Source organism: Pomacea canaliculata, linkage group LG13 (genome assembly GCF_003073045.1).
Source record: "Pomacea canaliculata isolate SZHN2017 linkage group LG13, ASM307304v1, whole genome shotgun sequence".
NCBI lineage: Eukaryota > Metazoa > Mollusca > Gastropoda > Architaenioglossa > Ampullariidae > Pomacea > Pomacea canaliculata.
In genome coordinates, this window is record NC_037602.1 from 1619456 (window position 1) to 1635029 (window position 15574).

At 43.8% G+C, this 15574-nt stretch overlaps 1 protein-coding gene across 3 annotated transcripts; it reads left to right on the forward strand.

Moving 5' to 3' along the window:
* The first annotated feature begins 1571 nt into the window (after positions 1-1571).
* LOC112554140 lies at positions 1572-11982 on the forward strand. Of its 3 annotated transcripts, XM_025221758.1 has the most exons (20): positions 1572-1768; positions 2422-2533; positions 3219-3432; positions 3717-3768; positions 4032-4201; positions 4986-5116; positions 5636-5771; positions 6039-6107; positions 6290-6405; positions 6797-7046; positions 7203-7289; positions 7517-7608; positions 8183-8287; positions 8524-8584; positions 8846-8953; positions 9263-9327; positions 9710-9781; positions 9973-10142; positions 10468-10675; positions 10984-11982. In XM_025221758.1, the coding sequence occupies exons 3-20, from the start codon at positions 3427-3429 to the stop codon at positions 10985-10987; spliced, it is 1902 nt and encodes a 633-aa protein (XP_025077543.1). In that variant the 5' UTR covers positions 1572-1768; positions 2422-2533; positions 3219-3426; the 3' UTR covers positions 10988-11982. The 3 variants fall into 3 exon arrangements, with proteins under 3 accessions (XP_025077543.1, XP_025077545.1, XP_025077544.1); XM_025221760.1 differs by lacking the exon at positions 2422-2533; XM_025221759.1 differs by lacking the exons at positions 1572-1768; positions 2422-2533 and adding an exon at positions 2620-2804.
* Positions 11983-15574: the final 3592 nt, after the last annotated feature.

The window sequence follows — 15574 nt, forward strand, 5'->3', positions numbered from 1 at the left end:
TGTTGCCTACCTTGAAATGTGTTTATTATATTTTTAGAAGCATCTTCTGTCCTCGGTTATTAGCAGGTGACTATTGGAAGCTAGTCGTGTCTGACAGCCATGGTCTGTGTACTTAATCTCGTGATGTCTCACCTTGAGGCCTGATGACTCACCTGGTCATGAGACGTGGGCGTGAAATATATTTTATATGTGTGTATATATCGGAGATGGTCCTTGGTACCTTGTATTTGACCCCACGTGACTCAGACAGCTCCCCTCCCCCCGGATCGCTGGTGTGGCCCACGTGACAATATTATTACAGTTCATCTTCAGTCTCCTCCGCTTCTGGTGCTTGTGTTACAGTAAAGTCGTGTGAGAGTGTGCATTTGTGTGTGTGTGCGTACGTTTGTGAGTGCGTGCATTTGTGAGTGTGTGTGTGTGTGCGTGCGTGCTGCACATACACACTGGAGCAGAACGTGAAAGGCGAGACATCTATGAAGTACATGACATGTAAATGCTGTGAACTGTAAACAGCTCTGTGTAAGTGTTCACAGCCCCGTCTGCAGTAAAGTGAGGGTTGGTGGGGGGGGGGGGGGACAGTTAACCATCTAACGGTCATGGAATGTTTCTAGTGTTAACCTCAAATACCATTCTGCCATTAATGTTCATGATGAAGACACAGTGTGTGAAATGCAATGCCTAGTGTATTAAAACAAGAAAGTGCGTGTAATTAACATGTTCACAAATTACAATGATAACACAAAGAAATATCACTCAGATACCGAGGGTCTGTATCACAAGATTTCCTCAGACTTTTCTCCCTAAATTAGAAAAAGAAAAGCTGATGAGGTCTACATTCTGCTATTGTCACAAGAGTCGAGATGATTCGGGCTGAGACAATGTGATGACTGCCGAGTGCATGTCCCCTCCACACTGAGCATGAACTGCACGTGAACTGCACGTGAACATCTCCCTTCTTCTAGTGTTAGTTCACCCTCCTTGCTCGTCAGTGATGATAATCCCACAATATTGTTTCTGTAATCACGGTACCAGAGGCATTTTCTCCACTGAAGACAGAGGGGAATGGACACAAACTAGGTTCTAAAGGGTCGCTACGGGTAGTTCCACACAGAGATACGAACCACCATGAGTTCAGGCACACACAGGGAAGGCGAGGGGAATATTTGGTTGACCCGATATTTATTTCTTGCAATTCATCCGTAATCCTGCGGCATCAATAACCGGTATCGGTAATTAACGATAGAATTTTAATTTAAGATACCTTTTTTGTAGATATTTGAACATTCATTTCATCCCCGATGAGTCCACCACTAAAGTGCAAACTTCGGTGAGAGTCCGTATGGACCCCAGCGGCCGTTAGAGGGTTAAGTGGAGGAATATAACGACGAGAGGTGTCACCCACACACTTGAATTGAAAGTGTACTTCACAGCTACTTCATGGTCTGATAGCAGGCACCCGGTCATTCACCTGGCAATAAGCGTGCAGGAGCTGGAGGTTGGGGTAAGGTAAAGGTAAAGGTCAGCCCCTAACCTGTTCATATCCTTTAGGTGCAGGTGTTAGAGACTGCATGTTTCTGTACCTGGCTACCTTGAGTATTTTATGTATCTGATGTATTTGTCATCACCACTAGACTAGTCATCTACTGTCTCATCGTCACAATCATACTACACTAGTCACTGGCATCCCACTTGTCATCAGTGTGATGTCATCTGTCTGTTGACATCTTGTGTCACAAACACCAGACACCTGACTGTCACAGTGTGCAAGGTACGTCTCACCTTCTGTTTGTTGTTTCTAATATATATTTTACTGCTTCTGTTTTACCACATTATCTCTATATTTCTGCTTTTCTTCTTTTCCTCAACTTTTCCTATTTCTATATTTTTATTTTATTTCTGTGGTTCCGTACTTCTGCGTTCCTTATGTCTTTTGTTGACCTTTTGTGTTCATCTTTGCCATGAACCGCCAGAATTTCGTGTTTGTAAACAACCATAAAACCATCATGACCACATGGCATCACATGTTTATAGCGATGAATAAACTGTTTTACTGTGGTTTGTGTATGAAGATGAAGCCATTGGCCATTGTCACGCTCTTTACAAACCAGTCCATCAAATCCTGGAACTGGATGACAGTCGAGGTGCCACCTGGTATCGCCAGCCTCCTCCACACACACAGGGACACGTGTTCTGTTTGTAGTTCGACCTGTTTAGAGGCAAGATAACAATAATCCTTAGCTTTTAACTGATGTAGGACACAATAAACATTTGTTTACATGTTTAGATACGCCTCAGCACACCGACTGCAAGCTGTAAATCAAAGCTGTGGTGGCTAGTCGGAGTAGATAGTAAAGTGTGTACAGTATATGGAACGGTCTTTACCTTGACCTTTTTCTTTTTTCTTTCTGTTTTAACCGCCAGACCCGAGGCCAAAGTTAGCTTGAAGGTGACACCGGACTTGTAACCGACTTATTATGTCATGTCACACGCCGACTGTGCCAATATCTACAGAGCCTCTATTTACATGCCACAGGTATGCAGGAGAGCTACTTACTACTAGTGTGGACATTGACCTTTGACACTCAAATGTGTGCTGCATTCTTTCAAAACAAATTCTCTGTACAGCGAGCCAAGTAGTTTGACAAACTGAAACGAAACGATGGATGGAGTGGGAGGCTTGAATTTACAGTTAGGTTGATATCGCCGATATCTACTGATATCTACTGATATCTACTGATATCTACTGATATCTACTGATATCTACTGATATCTACTGATATCTCTAAACAACCCAAACCACTCAGGTTGGTCTTTAATGAAGGCAGCAATCAATATTCTCAGTTTCTTGTCAATACTTGAATGGAATCTTTGGATCCGTCGTACTGCAAAGTTTTTAAATTGTCCAAGAGACAGCCACTGGGTCAATAACTTTGTACCAAGCAGGAGACCAACATTCTGTTATTGACTGTTGACAAGGACACGAGGACTGAGCACATCCTGTGTCACAACAACTGCTGCTTCACAGTTTATTGACGGCAGTAAACGGAGGAAAAGAGATCTTAACACTCTCACCTCCAGACCACGTGCTGCAGCTTGCAGTGGAGCAGAACTAAATAAAGCTTCTGTTGCTATGGAGACACACATTTGTAGGAGTTTTATATTATCCATTGAGATATGAATACGTGTATTTATTTATTTATTTATTCCTTGAGCGATAGATGCTGCAAATGGCGGCTTGCATACGGGTCTGCCACTGATGGACCAATGGGGTGATGGACACGTTGACACATTCCATGTCTAGTAGCAACTAAATTTATGACAGCAGTAAAAACAACAAACAACGGATAACGGATATAAATACTGAAGCCTACAGACCCCGGACTGCAGTTTCCAGTGAGACAGACACCTGACAAAGCTGCCGTTACCATGGAAGTACGTATTGGACTGAATGGTCATTATGTAATGATATACCAATATGTTTATTTATTTATTTATTACTTGAATGATCCATGCTGCAAACAGCGAGTTGCACAGGGCCACCAATGGACCAGTGGAGGTGGGGTGGAGGTGGGGTGGCTGTGCTGGATGTCTCCCATGATGCTGTTGTCATAGATTAACACGTTCATTCCATGACTAAAGAATTGTTCCAGTGATGTATCCTTGTGCTGCTGTTCTCCCAGATGTCTTTTTCAATCTCTTTTATTATATTTTTCCAGGGAATAAAAAGTTTGGTCCTGACCGCTGTAGTCTTGCTGGTCATCAGTACAGGTAATCCAAACTGACCTTTAACCTTCTTGTAAGAGGACAATGAATATTGTTGTGATTGTAATATCAAACGTGTCACATTAAAGTACAATAAGATGCTAGTCTCACAGTAGTGTTTATAGTCAAACCCGCCAGTTGACCGAATGGAGGGAGGCCCCGGAATGTGACTGAAGCCACCCCACACCTTGTAGAAGGTTGCTGAGACTGAGTGTCGCCGTGATAATTTCCGACAGTCAGCCTTTCTGTGTCGGTGTCTCTGTGTTCAGATCCCACAACATCTGAAGAGCAAAGTGCGGATGAAATTGTCAAGAAAATAGAAAATGACTTCTGGCGATGGCGCCTGCAGGACGCCCCGGAGTTCGCCAGTCAAGTGGGGGACACCTCCTACAACGACATCCTCGAGTCCTTCAACGTTTCTGTCTACCAGACTCGCAAGGTACTGTGTTGTTTACAGTGTTGTTTACTACACTCGCAAGGTACTGTGTTGTTTACACAAGGTACTGTGTTGTTGTGTTGTTTACAGACTCGCAAGGTACTGTGTTGTTTACTGTGTTGTTTACAGAATCGCAAGGTACTGTGTTGTTTACAGTGTTGTTTACTACACTCGCAAGGTACTGTGTTGTTTACACAAGGTACTGTGTTGTTTACAGTGCTGTTTACTAGACTCGCAAGGTACTGTGTTGTTTACAGTGTTGTTTACTACACTCGCAAGGTACTGTGTTGTTTACAGTGTTCTTTACTAGACTCGCAAGGTACTGTGTTGTTTACAGTGTTGTTTACTACACTCCCAAGGTACTGTGTTGTTTACAGACTCACAAGGTATCATGTTGTTTACCAGATTCAAAAGGTATTGTGTCGTTTCTGAAACTTTCCAGTTGTTAATGTTCTTTTCTGAAAAACATTTGCGAATCTCACGTGCGCTCGGTGCTAACTCCCTCATCGTTCGTCGACTTGTGTTGTGCACTGACGAAATATGAGTACGTGACTGAGTTTAAATGTTAATTTATGAACCTCAATGTTGATGTTACAAAAGTTATGTTTGAAGAATGGACACGATGTATAATTATCCATAATATTTATAAATGGCTGGCAAAGCAGTGACTGACGAAGCTGAACAGTTCATGCACACACAGAGATCACGTGACTGAACTATAAATAGCCACACGTCATCGCTATTCTCTGAGAGACATGCCAGGTGACAAGTGACATCTTTGTGACAGGACAAGGTCAGTGAGTTCATGGACAGACTTGGAGAAGTGAACAGCAGTTCTCTGAGCACAGGTGGCGCTGTGGACTTTGTCCTCCTCAGTCGACATCTCCAGACGTTTCTCGATGGCGCCGCCTTTGACATGTAAGTACACAGTTTTATATATACATGTATATTATAAGACTACAGCAATAGATCAGGTGCAAAAGAAAGGTAAACGAGATTTGTATGGTAGCTTCTTGTACCTTGAATGTTAGTGAGGTGCATCTGAAGCGTTACTAGAAGACCGGACAGGTGAAAAGATGTGTAAATGCGACCTGATCTACTCACAACCTCGATTCGCCCATTGTAGAATTACTCAGTTGTTCTTCATCCTTGTGTACACTCATCAAATGTTTTCATTGCAGATGTAACTCACAATGTCGACTCAATTTGTCCCAATGCTTCTAAATGTAGTACTGATTCTAAATCCCACTAACAAATGTTTTGACTGCTTGCAAGTACCAGTCCAAACAAAGTACTGATACTTCTAAACTGTTTGTCCTCCATATTTTGTTCAAACACCTGGAGAATCCACACTCCCATGTACAACTATTGTATTCCTTACGGTTGAAGATAAATGTCATTAATGTATGTCGCTTTAATCCGCCTGTTGCCAACTAGGTATCAGGCTGTTAACCCCGTCAACTTCATGGAAGGTGTCACCGCAGACCCCGGAGGCTTTCAACTGTACCTGACCTTCTCCACCATTGACGACTTCCACAACTACACCCAGAGGCTGAGCCTCCTACCCAAGCAGGTGAGGCGCCTAAATGTTACATGATGATAGAAGAATGAGTGTGAGCAGATGACGAAGATAAGACAATACAATTGTCAAACAAAGATCTGAAAATAGACGAGATGATGGACAGCAGAAAATACGGATGGCACTGATCACTCATGGCTATACAGCCACTCCGACACAGTACAGGTGAAGAGCTTTCATCGACATTTGAAGCTTTTTATTTTAAAATCCCATGAAAGACAGACAAGCAGTGTCGTAAACAAATATTTACATCTGTTGCAGATTGATGAAAAAATTGAGTTGATGAGAATCTCAATAAAACTGAGGCACACACTGCACAATGTGTCTGTGGTAAGTGTGATGTCTGTGATCCTATTGTTGTTGTTTATTGTTTATTAAGTGTGAGTGCTAGCATGATGGATGATGATGATGATGATTGATGATGATTGATGATTGATTGATTGATTGATTGATTGATTGATTGATTGATTGATTGATTGATTGATTGATTATTATTATGATGATTGTTGTAGGAGGGTGTCTTGCCACAGATCGACCAAATTCTGTCAGTGGACGACACGCAGTCGCCGTTCTATGTTCCTGCCTTCACGACGAAGCTGAACGAGTCCGATGTCTCAGACGATATCAAGTAAGTACAGTATGTTCCTGCACATTGTTCCTCATCTTTCTTACAACATCGTGGCTGACACAAAAACAAGTTACAACATTAGTAGATTGTGGTGTTCGTGGAATACGGTCGTTTGTGGTTGGCAGTAGAGTCAACAACAATATTTTTGCTGTTGAGGTTGATGAAGCAGCTGGAAAACATCAAGAGTTGTAAACAGCCTAAACACTTAACTAACCGTGTAAATAAAGTGTCGACATCAAATGAAGCAGATACCTATTACAAAAAAGATTGAATTCATGTCCAGGTATCGACACTAGAAGCTGGAATAGTTGTCTACTTTCTAACATCACTAACTCAGCTACAGACAGTCTCAGTGGTCAGTGTGTTGTTGATGTTGTTGTTGTTGTCACAGGGAGACAGTGAGGACCAGGGCTCTCGCAGCTCTTGGCCATGTCAAGGAGGCTCTGAGACGACTGAAGACGTTTCTGGAAGACGAGTACATGCCCAACACGCGCACCACGTGGGGGGTAGGGGGACTGGCCAACGGCACGGCGCTGTACGAGCAGTGTCTGCGCTACCACACCAGCACCGACATGACCCCACAACAGGTTCACGACCTCGGCCTCAGCGAGATGGCGCGCATCCAGACCAACATGCAGGCCGTGAGTGCAGCCCTCCTACCCGGGGTGCTCTCCTCTTGTTGCCCAGTGAACCTGACAGTGCGCGTGAGAGAGAGAGAGAGCTCCTTAACGGTTTCTCCTTCCATCCAACATTAAAAATCACATTGTGTGACAGGCGTGACCTTTACTTTGTTTTAGGCTCTCGACAGACTCGGTGTCAATGGAACCCTCCAGGAGTTTTACAAGAGCGTTCGCCGAGATCCTCACTTCTACAAGAACACTTCGGCAAGTAGCAGCTTGATGTTTGTAAACAGTGTGTGGATGGGGCGGCGCTGATGTTGCACACCATCAACATATTTAGTGCTTCAACACAATGTTGGAGATCGTTTCTATGTCTATATAAATATATATTTACAATTTGTCTTACTTATTTTCTACTTGTTTTCTCTCTACTGCTCAAAATTTGAGGATTCTTTTCAGAATCGCTGATGACATACTTTCATGCTGTGTAGGAGGAGCTCTTACAAATGTTTGAGGACTACATCGCTGAAGCCAGCTCTAAACTGTCTTCTCTCTTCAAAAACATTCCAGACTATCCTCTGAGGTCAGAATTCAAAATCCTCTCTTACATGCATGACAAATTAGGGAGATAGGACATACTAGCATAGCGATTTGTCATTTCTTTTTATTTGTATTAATTACTTAATTACAAACTACACTTAAGACACATTAACAGGAATGCTAAATAGTTTCAAGGAGTCACCTGCCACCATGCTTCATGTCCTCGTGCGGAAGACATCAGCTTGTCCAGCTCTGGGTTGCGGAGCAAAGTTTTCCAGCAACTAATGACCAAAAGGTGGATTGTGGGGACTCGGAGGACACTAGTGAAGACAGGATGGGTTGTACACGGTGTCAAACTGTTAGCACCCGGGCAAAACTACAGATTCGCCCAACACACCAGCTCAGTTTTACAAAGACAGTTATTTTGTACGGCTCAAAAACAATAAAAGATGAAAACATTCCCCATTTTTAGCTTAGAGAAAGTGAAGAGTGAAGTGGTAGAACCAATCAGCTTCTGACTGTTATAATTTACCTATTTACGTGTTATCATTGTTTTATCATTTATTATAAACTCTTGTTTCGTTATCAAAGGACTTTTGCTTGCCTCCACATTTCAGAGTTCTCCCTCTTCCCTACGATGGACCAAATCTTTATCAAAGTGGATCTCAAGATGGCACAGTGCCGGGTACATTTTATGCAAATGTCATGAATCCTGCCAGCAGGTGAGCTTACATCACTCTTGTACCTACTTGATAGAACTTGTGGATCGTACATCAACCACCGCTTGGTAGCTCCGAGGGTGGGTGGACCTTAGTATTGTCAACAGGAGTAGCAATATGTGCAAAACAGTCAATTCTTGCTGTGCTCATCTGCGTGTTATAATTATTTTATCTGCTGATCCGTGTGCCTACTGACACTATTTGTCTAACCATTGACACTGTTTGTTGTTCTCAACCAGTCCTACCATCAGCATGATGTCCCTCACTCTTCACGAAACGCTACCAGGACACCACTTGCAGGTGAACACATCTGTCTGAGCCCTACAACCACCCGTTAAACACCGACATACAGACGGGTGTACACACTCACATGCGCGAACACACACACGCACATATATATATACACGCACACACATACATATGCAACTAATGCTTGTCTGTAAAATAATGTGCTGCTCCATGATAGTTTGATAACAATCACAAAGACATCGAAAGACTTGGTTGTCAGCTCTATGCCGGGTACAGACCTGTACACACTGTGCTTTGTGTTCCACTCCTCAGACTATCTACTCGTTCACCGCCAATCTCCCTCCCTACCGAGCTTTCACTGACAACAGCAACTACTACAGGATGCCGGCCACCTTCCCCATCAACACGGCCTACATCGAGGTCAGAGTTCACACGGTGACAGGGTATCCCCTGTACCTTTGTTACACACTTGAGTACATGTCTGGGTGAGCATGGAATCATGGAATGTACCTCCCAGCTTTCCGGATAACTTGAGCTTTAAGGAGAACTTTAGTCGGGAGAAATCACTGACAGAGAACTTTAGGGAATATGTAGCAGGACTGTGTTGTTTGAGGGTGGTGGGAAAGCTGTGCATGTTGTCTGCTAATTTATTGTATTGATGTTGTCTTCTAATATCCGGGTAATCCCGTGTTACTGTAATAATCAGGGTGTGTACTTCATCCATCACAGGGCTGGGGGCTGTACGCGGAGTTCCTTGGCGAGGAGATGGGCGTGTACACTGACGACTACATGCTGTATGTGAACACGTCTGTTCATAGTAGTTCAACCTCTTTATAAGTCAGATTGTTGTCACACTGGGTGTTCCTTTCCTTGAATGAACAAAGTTTGTTTTCATGGCACAGAGTTCTGGTTTTTAAAAATAAGATTTCGGTGTTCTTTTAAAGTTTCTTCCTTCAGTGTTTCATTTGATTAGATGGTCACTATACATGATGTGCAAGCTCGCCAGTTTCCCGGTATGTGTAGTAACAAACCGTCACAGACAGAATGTCTCAGTACTGTAACCGTCTCTACTGTCCCCTCACCACTCTACACACCTGTTGTAGTCATACAAACAGAGACTGTGTCCTGTGTAACAAAGTCCAGTATCAAAGTGTGTTCATGCTGTTTGTGTTTCAGGATGGGGCGCTACTCCGATGAAATATTCCGTGCTGTGCGGCTTGTGGTGGACACAGGGCTTCACTACTTCGGGTAGGTCGTCCTTCTTGTACCGGCTTTACAGGTGTACTCGTGTATATGGTTCATGCTTTGCTAGTCATCGACATGCCTCCTGCATCATAAACACTCACACATCTTCTTGTGAAGAAGACTGCCTCTCTCCAAGTCTTTGTTCCTGGTATTGTCGAGGTGATAATAATAATTTTTTTCTTTATGTTGCCAAGTTGGGAGCGCCAGCGGGCCATTGAGTTCATGCTCAACAACACGGCCAAGTCTCGCCAGACGGCAGAGATGGAGATCAACCGTTACCTGACGTGGCCGGGCCAGGCCACCGCCTACAAGATCGGTGAGATCAAGCTGAGAGACCTCAGGAACAAAGCCACTGCCGCCCTAGGTACTCACTTCCATTGTATCCATTGGTCCTGTCTCACTCACATATGACTCACTCACTCTGAGGACATCTCTGACTCTCAGCTGATTTCTGTCCTTTGCGCAGAAAATAAAAAATAATTAGAGTAGTTAGGCAAATCGTATGAAAAGAAAATGAAATAAAAAATCAGGTTCAAATGCTTCTTGAACTTTGCAAGGAACCAGAGGAAGCAAAATAAATAAATAAATAAATAAAATAAATAAAATAAAAATCATTGTCGTCGTTATCAGAAACATTGTTATCATTTCTTTAACAACGAATTTTTGAATCTGCTGTTGCTGTTTGTCAGGTGACCACTTTGACATTCGCGATTTCCATTCACTGATTTTGGAGAATGGCAAGATGCCGCTGGACCTTCTGGAGCAGCTTGTGGATGAATGGATCGCCTCTCACCCAACTTCCGGTGGAACTTGGCTGTCTGGAGCGTGGTGGAGCAAACCTCTGTTGTGGTCGACTTTAGTTTGTTGGAGTGTAAAGGAACTGAGTGGACAGTTCTTCTGAAAAGCAGGCCTGACGAGAGGGGGGGACAGGGTCTGGTGTACCCGGGCCCGCGGCTGTCAAGGGGGCCCGGCCTTGGTCAGTGGATTTTTTTTTTTTCTTCTTCTCCTTTTCTTTTTCTTTTAAAGAAAGGTCTAAGGACAAAACACCCAAGCATTACACATGCAGAAGTTGAGTTTGAGTGTAGATATTGAGATTCGAATTATAAACATACATTATATACTGGGAAAATAATTTACGTTTACAAGTACAAGGGGCCCGGAGAGGTCGTCTGTCCCGGGGCCCGGGCTGGCTCTCGGCGGCCCTGCTGAAAAGTCTAGTAAAATCCTCAAACATGTTGATGTTCGTTATCACTTCGTTTGCCAATCTATTTAGTTAGCTTTTTTTGAAAAGATAAATGTAAACGGATAATTTTTTCACAAAGCTTCTCCCCCAGAAAAACAACAAATTTCATAAAAACTTGGATTTGTACAAAAAGTAGTGGGCAATACAGACGATGTTACTTTATGAGAGGTGTTACTTGCATCCCTGTGCATTAAACACGACATACTTATATAACCATATGTATAGTCAGAAGAAGAAATTAGTTAACATGCTAGAGGATTTGTACGTGTTTGTGTGTCTGTACAGTCACAATGTCGGCGGTTGTAGCTGTGAAGGAAAACTGCAATTTTTAGGAGTCAATAAAAACTCAGTGTAAGATGCTATTTCCGAAACTCTGGGTGAATATGTCACTGCTGTCCACATCACCGTCAACAACATCATTATGTACAGAAAGATCTTGGAGTTGTGAGGTCGTGTCTGTACATAAATACCCTTAATTACAATATGATCTCAACTCTCCAACTGGCTGAGGTCTTGTCGTCAAGGCTCCATTACAGTCTTGACCTCTGTGTTCCGTGACAACTGACATGTTTGTAGACATGCATCTCGAGAACGGAGGATGTACATTCTTTAGGTTCTGAAAATAACCCCATACACTGGCAGTCATTAGATAAAAAGCTTGCACCCCAGCAGATCTTTAAGTTCACCCACATCAGATTTATCCCAGGCAGCGACTGTGTCACGTGACTACATCACACACCGATGCGACTGTTGGCCGACAGGTGGGCGATGAGGACGACAGCTGCTGGTATTGCATCACCATTACTGTTACTTGCACGGTTATCTTTCCAGTAACTTTATGGCTCTGCCATTGTAATAATAATTTCTATTTACTTATAAATATTTTATTTTGTAAGCCATTTGTCTCATGTAACAGAGAAATAAAAATAATGCATGCATTCGTGGGTACGTGTGTGCGTGTGTGTCCGCGGACTCGTGAATAGACATGTCCAGGAGACGAATAGACAAATCAGGGAGGTGACTAGACAAGTCAGGGAGGCTCTGGGACGACTGAAGACGTTTCTGGAGGAAGAGTACACGGCGAACACACGCATCACGTGGGGGGTAGGGGGACTACCCAACGGCACCGATGGTTGTTTGACTACATTGAAACTGTTCACTACAAACAAAGTATTTTAACTATGGCCGTGTCTAGCATCAATCATAACAGAGATGACTGACTTTAGCAATGAAAGGATAAAAGGAAAGAAGAGGCACAGAAGTGTTCCTTTATTTGTTCTTCCTTCTCTCAGTTGCTGGGTAACAAGCTGTCTCTAGCTACAGGTGTAGAGATGAAGACTTTTAGATTGTGACAAACCTGAGGGGCCTGACACTAACCTGAGTGACCCTCCTTGTCTTCATACGCTCGTCAGCTCAGACTTGACCCTCGCCCCCCATACACACACTACACACACACTCATGAACATTATCATGATCACACTGCCAACACGTGTCTTGCGTGTGCGTTTGCTTGTAAGTCACAGACGGGGGCCATCCGACTCGTCGTGCTTCTCTGTTTCATCTTGAGGTTTATTTTATATTTTATTTCACGGATTCCAAGTTCACCCGCTATCGGCGACACATCACCTACAAGCAGTCCTCTGTCTGTCATTCTGCCAGCACTTTCACACACATCATGTCTTGGCCAGCTCAACATTTTTCCACACAAACATGTGTTTATCTCGCTATGTTATTACATGTAAACATGACATAAACAACAGTTTACTTTCCCATCAGGCTACGCGCCGGGACCACGTGACTGGATGTGCAGGCAGGACTTTCTCGTGTCTGTCCTCAGACTGCTGTAGCAGTTGTGGTGGTAGTGGTAGAAGTAGTATCATGGCTGTTGTTTTACTTTGATGTGCGAGTCTTGTGAGATAATGTGTCCATCATCAGCTGGCAACGAGAACGGGCGATTGAGTTTATTGTCAACAACACAACAAGACAACAAAGTGCCGCCATGCTGCTGACGTGGACAGACCGGAACCTGACATGGCGGACACGCCACTGTCTACAACATCAACGACATCAAGCTGCGGCAACTCAGGAAAAAAAAAAAAAACAATCGCCCTCGTTATTCACTCATTTCTACTCAGGACCCTCGTCTGTTGCCCACGAGTTTCTCCTGCAACGCTTTACACGTTTGAACTGATCCTCCGCTTTGCCAACGGTTGCTCTATTCCTGCGCTAGCAGTAGTAGTAATAGTAAGAGTAGAGTAGTAGTAATAGCAGGAGGAGTATAGTGAAAGTAGAAGCAGTAGAGTAGAAGTAATAACAGAAGCAGTAAAGCAGTAAGAGTAACAATGGAGGACGGACTTGCAGGATCCCACATCCGGTGTAGTTACCTGGAATGACAAAAGCAGAATGTACGACAGTAGAAACAAAAAGGATTCTCAATAAACAAATTTCATAAAAATAAATAACTTGAAAACATTAGCAACATAATGAAGTCACCTACATAACTCAAAGACACAGTCATCTGTACCGACATTTTTACGATTTTCTCGCACATTCAATGAACCATCGGATGCTATTTTTAGCTGACAGCTTTGACATTCGCGACTTCCGCTCTGTGACTGTGGAGGATGGCAGGTGCCTGTGGACCTCCTGCAGCAGGTTGTCGACAGATGGATCGTCTCTCGACAATTCTCACCTTCCGTGGCCAGTGGAGCGGCACTTCATGTTTCCGGTGTAATGAAGCTTCTTTCTAAGTTTGCTGGAAGAAAAATGTTTTTGTTTATTTCATTTTGAGAGACAGAAGATACAAAAGAGGTAAAGAAGGCAAATTACAAAATGTAATCTAAACGGTGCAATGAAATGAGTGAAGATCGCAAAATTTGCACATTTGTGTGAGTTGGTATTAGCGGCGTGTTTGTGTGTGTGTGCGTGCGTGTGTGCGTGCGTGCGTGTGTGTTTGTTTGTGTGTGTGTTTGTGTGTTTTCTCCGAGTGTTACAACATTTTCCGTTTTCTCCAATGACGGGGTAGCCATAGGTTACTTCCGCTGAAAATCTGAAAGAAATTCTTGTTTTCTTCTCTTAGTTTTGAAGATACAGGCCTAAATACACCTGACTATGTACAGGTGAAGGTCCACAGCACAGGAATGTACAACTGTACAAGTATACCTGACGTTGTCAAGGCTACAGCTGGGATCACGTGCTAATCACGTTTCGCCGACGTTATGGCGTTACGGGTAAGAAGTGATTCTATTCATGATGTTTGTAGACATGTCTTTTATAACAGAGACTGTAGGACAGAGTGTCTTGTAGTTACTTCAGAATTCTCCTCTCTGGTTTCTCCCTCACATCATTGGATCAGCGCCTGTCACAAGGGAAGGTTGGCTGTTCTGGGTTCAGCTCTCGTGTCGGGCACTCCTTTATTTCTCTCCATGTTCACAGGGCTGACTGCCATGTCATGCTATAGCCTTATCTTACTGCTGACTCGGCGTAAAACACAACTCCACCACACCACTCGTGTGATTAGAGAAGCACGAGCCTGATAGAGCGCCACGGCACGAGCTGAGTGTGGAACGGGTGTATGAAGAGCTGACGGAATCATGACGGCTGTTGTACCCGCCCGACGGTTGAAGTCAAGCAACTGGTGTCTAAGTCGGGTGCTGACACCTACAGACTTACATCGCCACCTACAACCGCCACACCATCTCCGCTCCATCGCCTGCTACACACTCGGCGCACACTCATCCCATTAGTGTGTACTGTGTACATGTATATCTATATCGGTACACACAGCATGCTCGGTACACAGTGACGTCACGGGCACTTATCAACATGTTGCGCGTTGTACGAAGCTGACAACAGACCGCGTGAAGTTGGATACAACTGTTGTCTACAGGGTGAATGAACGACTGCAGCAGTCGTGGTGAGGATCAATGCAACTGTAAGTCAGTGCTCGTACTTGTGTGTCCGGCTGTGTGTGTGAGAGAGAGACGGTGTGAGAGTGTGTGCGAGAGAGATCCATGAAAACAAATGTAAGGAGACCATCAGAGCTCCATCAGCCGATGTGTTGCATCAAACTTGGGCGGAGCTTCAACTGTAGTCACACAAGGCCTGAGTGTCATTGTAACGGATGCAAAGAACTCAAATATTCTCATCGCTCGGTTCATTGAAAATAATTGTTTAACGGCAATCACCTCCCTCTCTCCTCCATTCACTTCTCCGGTACACTCCCCTCCACTCACCACTATTTTGTCTCAGCAAAAACCTCAACACCAAACGCAGTCATTAGTCACACACGTGATAATAAAATATTTATATTGAGTTCGCTCCATCTCACCACCTGCTACTGTGCTCATGTTTTATAGTAAGTAAGATGTATGTATACCACAGCAACAAGCACCTGCTGCACTCGGCGTTTTACAAACTCACAAATCTCTTGTCCTGACAGAGGACAGGTACATACACCGGGTACATGGTGTGAGGTTGATGAGGAGTTTAACTGATTGCTTGGTGTACATAAAAGTCTGACCTACCCTGGGGGAGGTTGTGTTCGGTCAGTC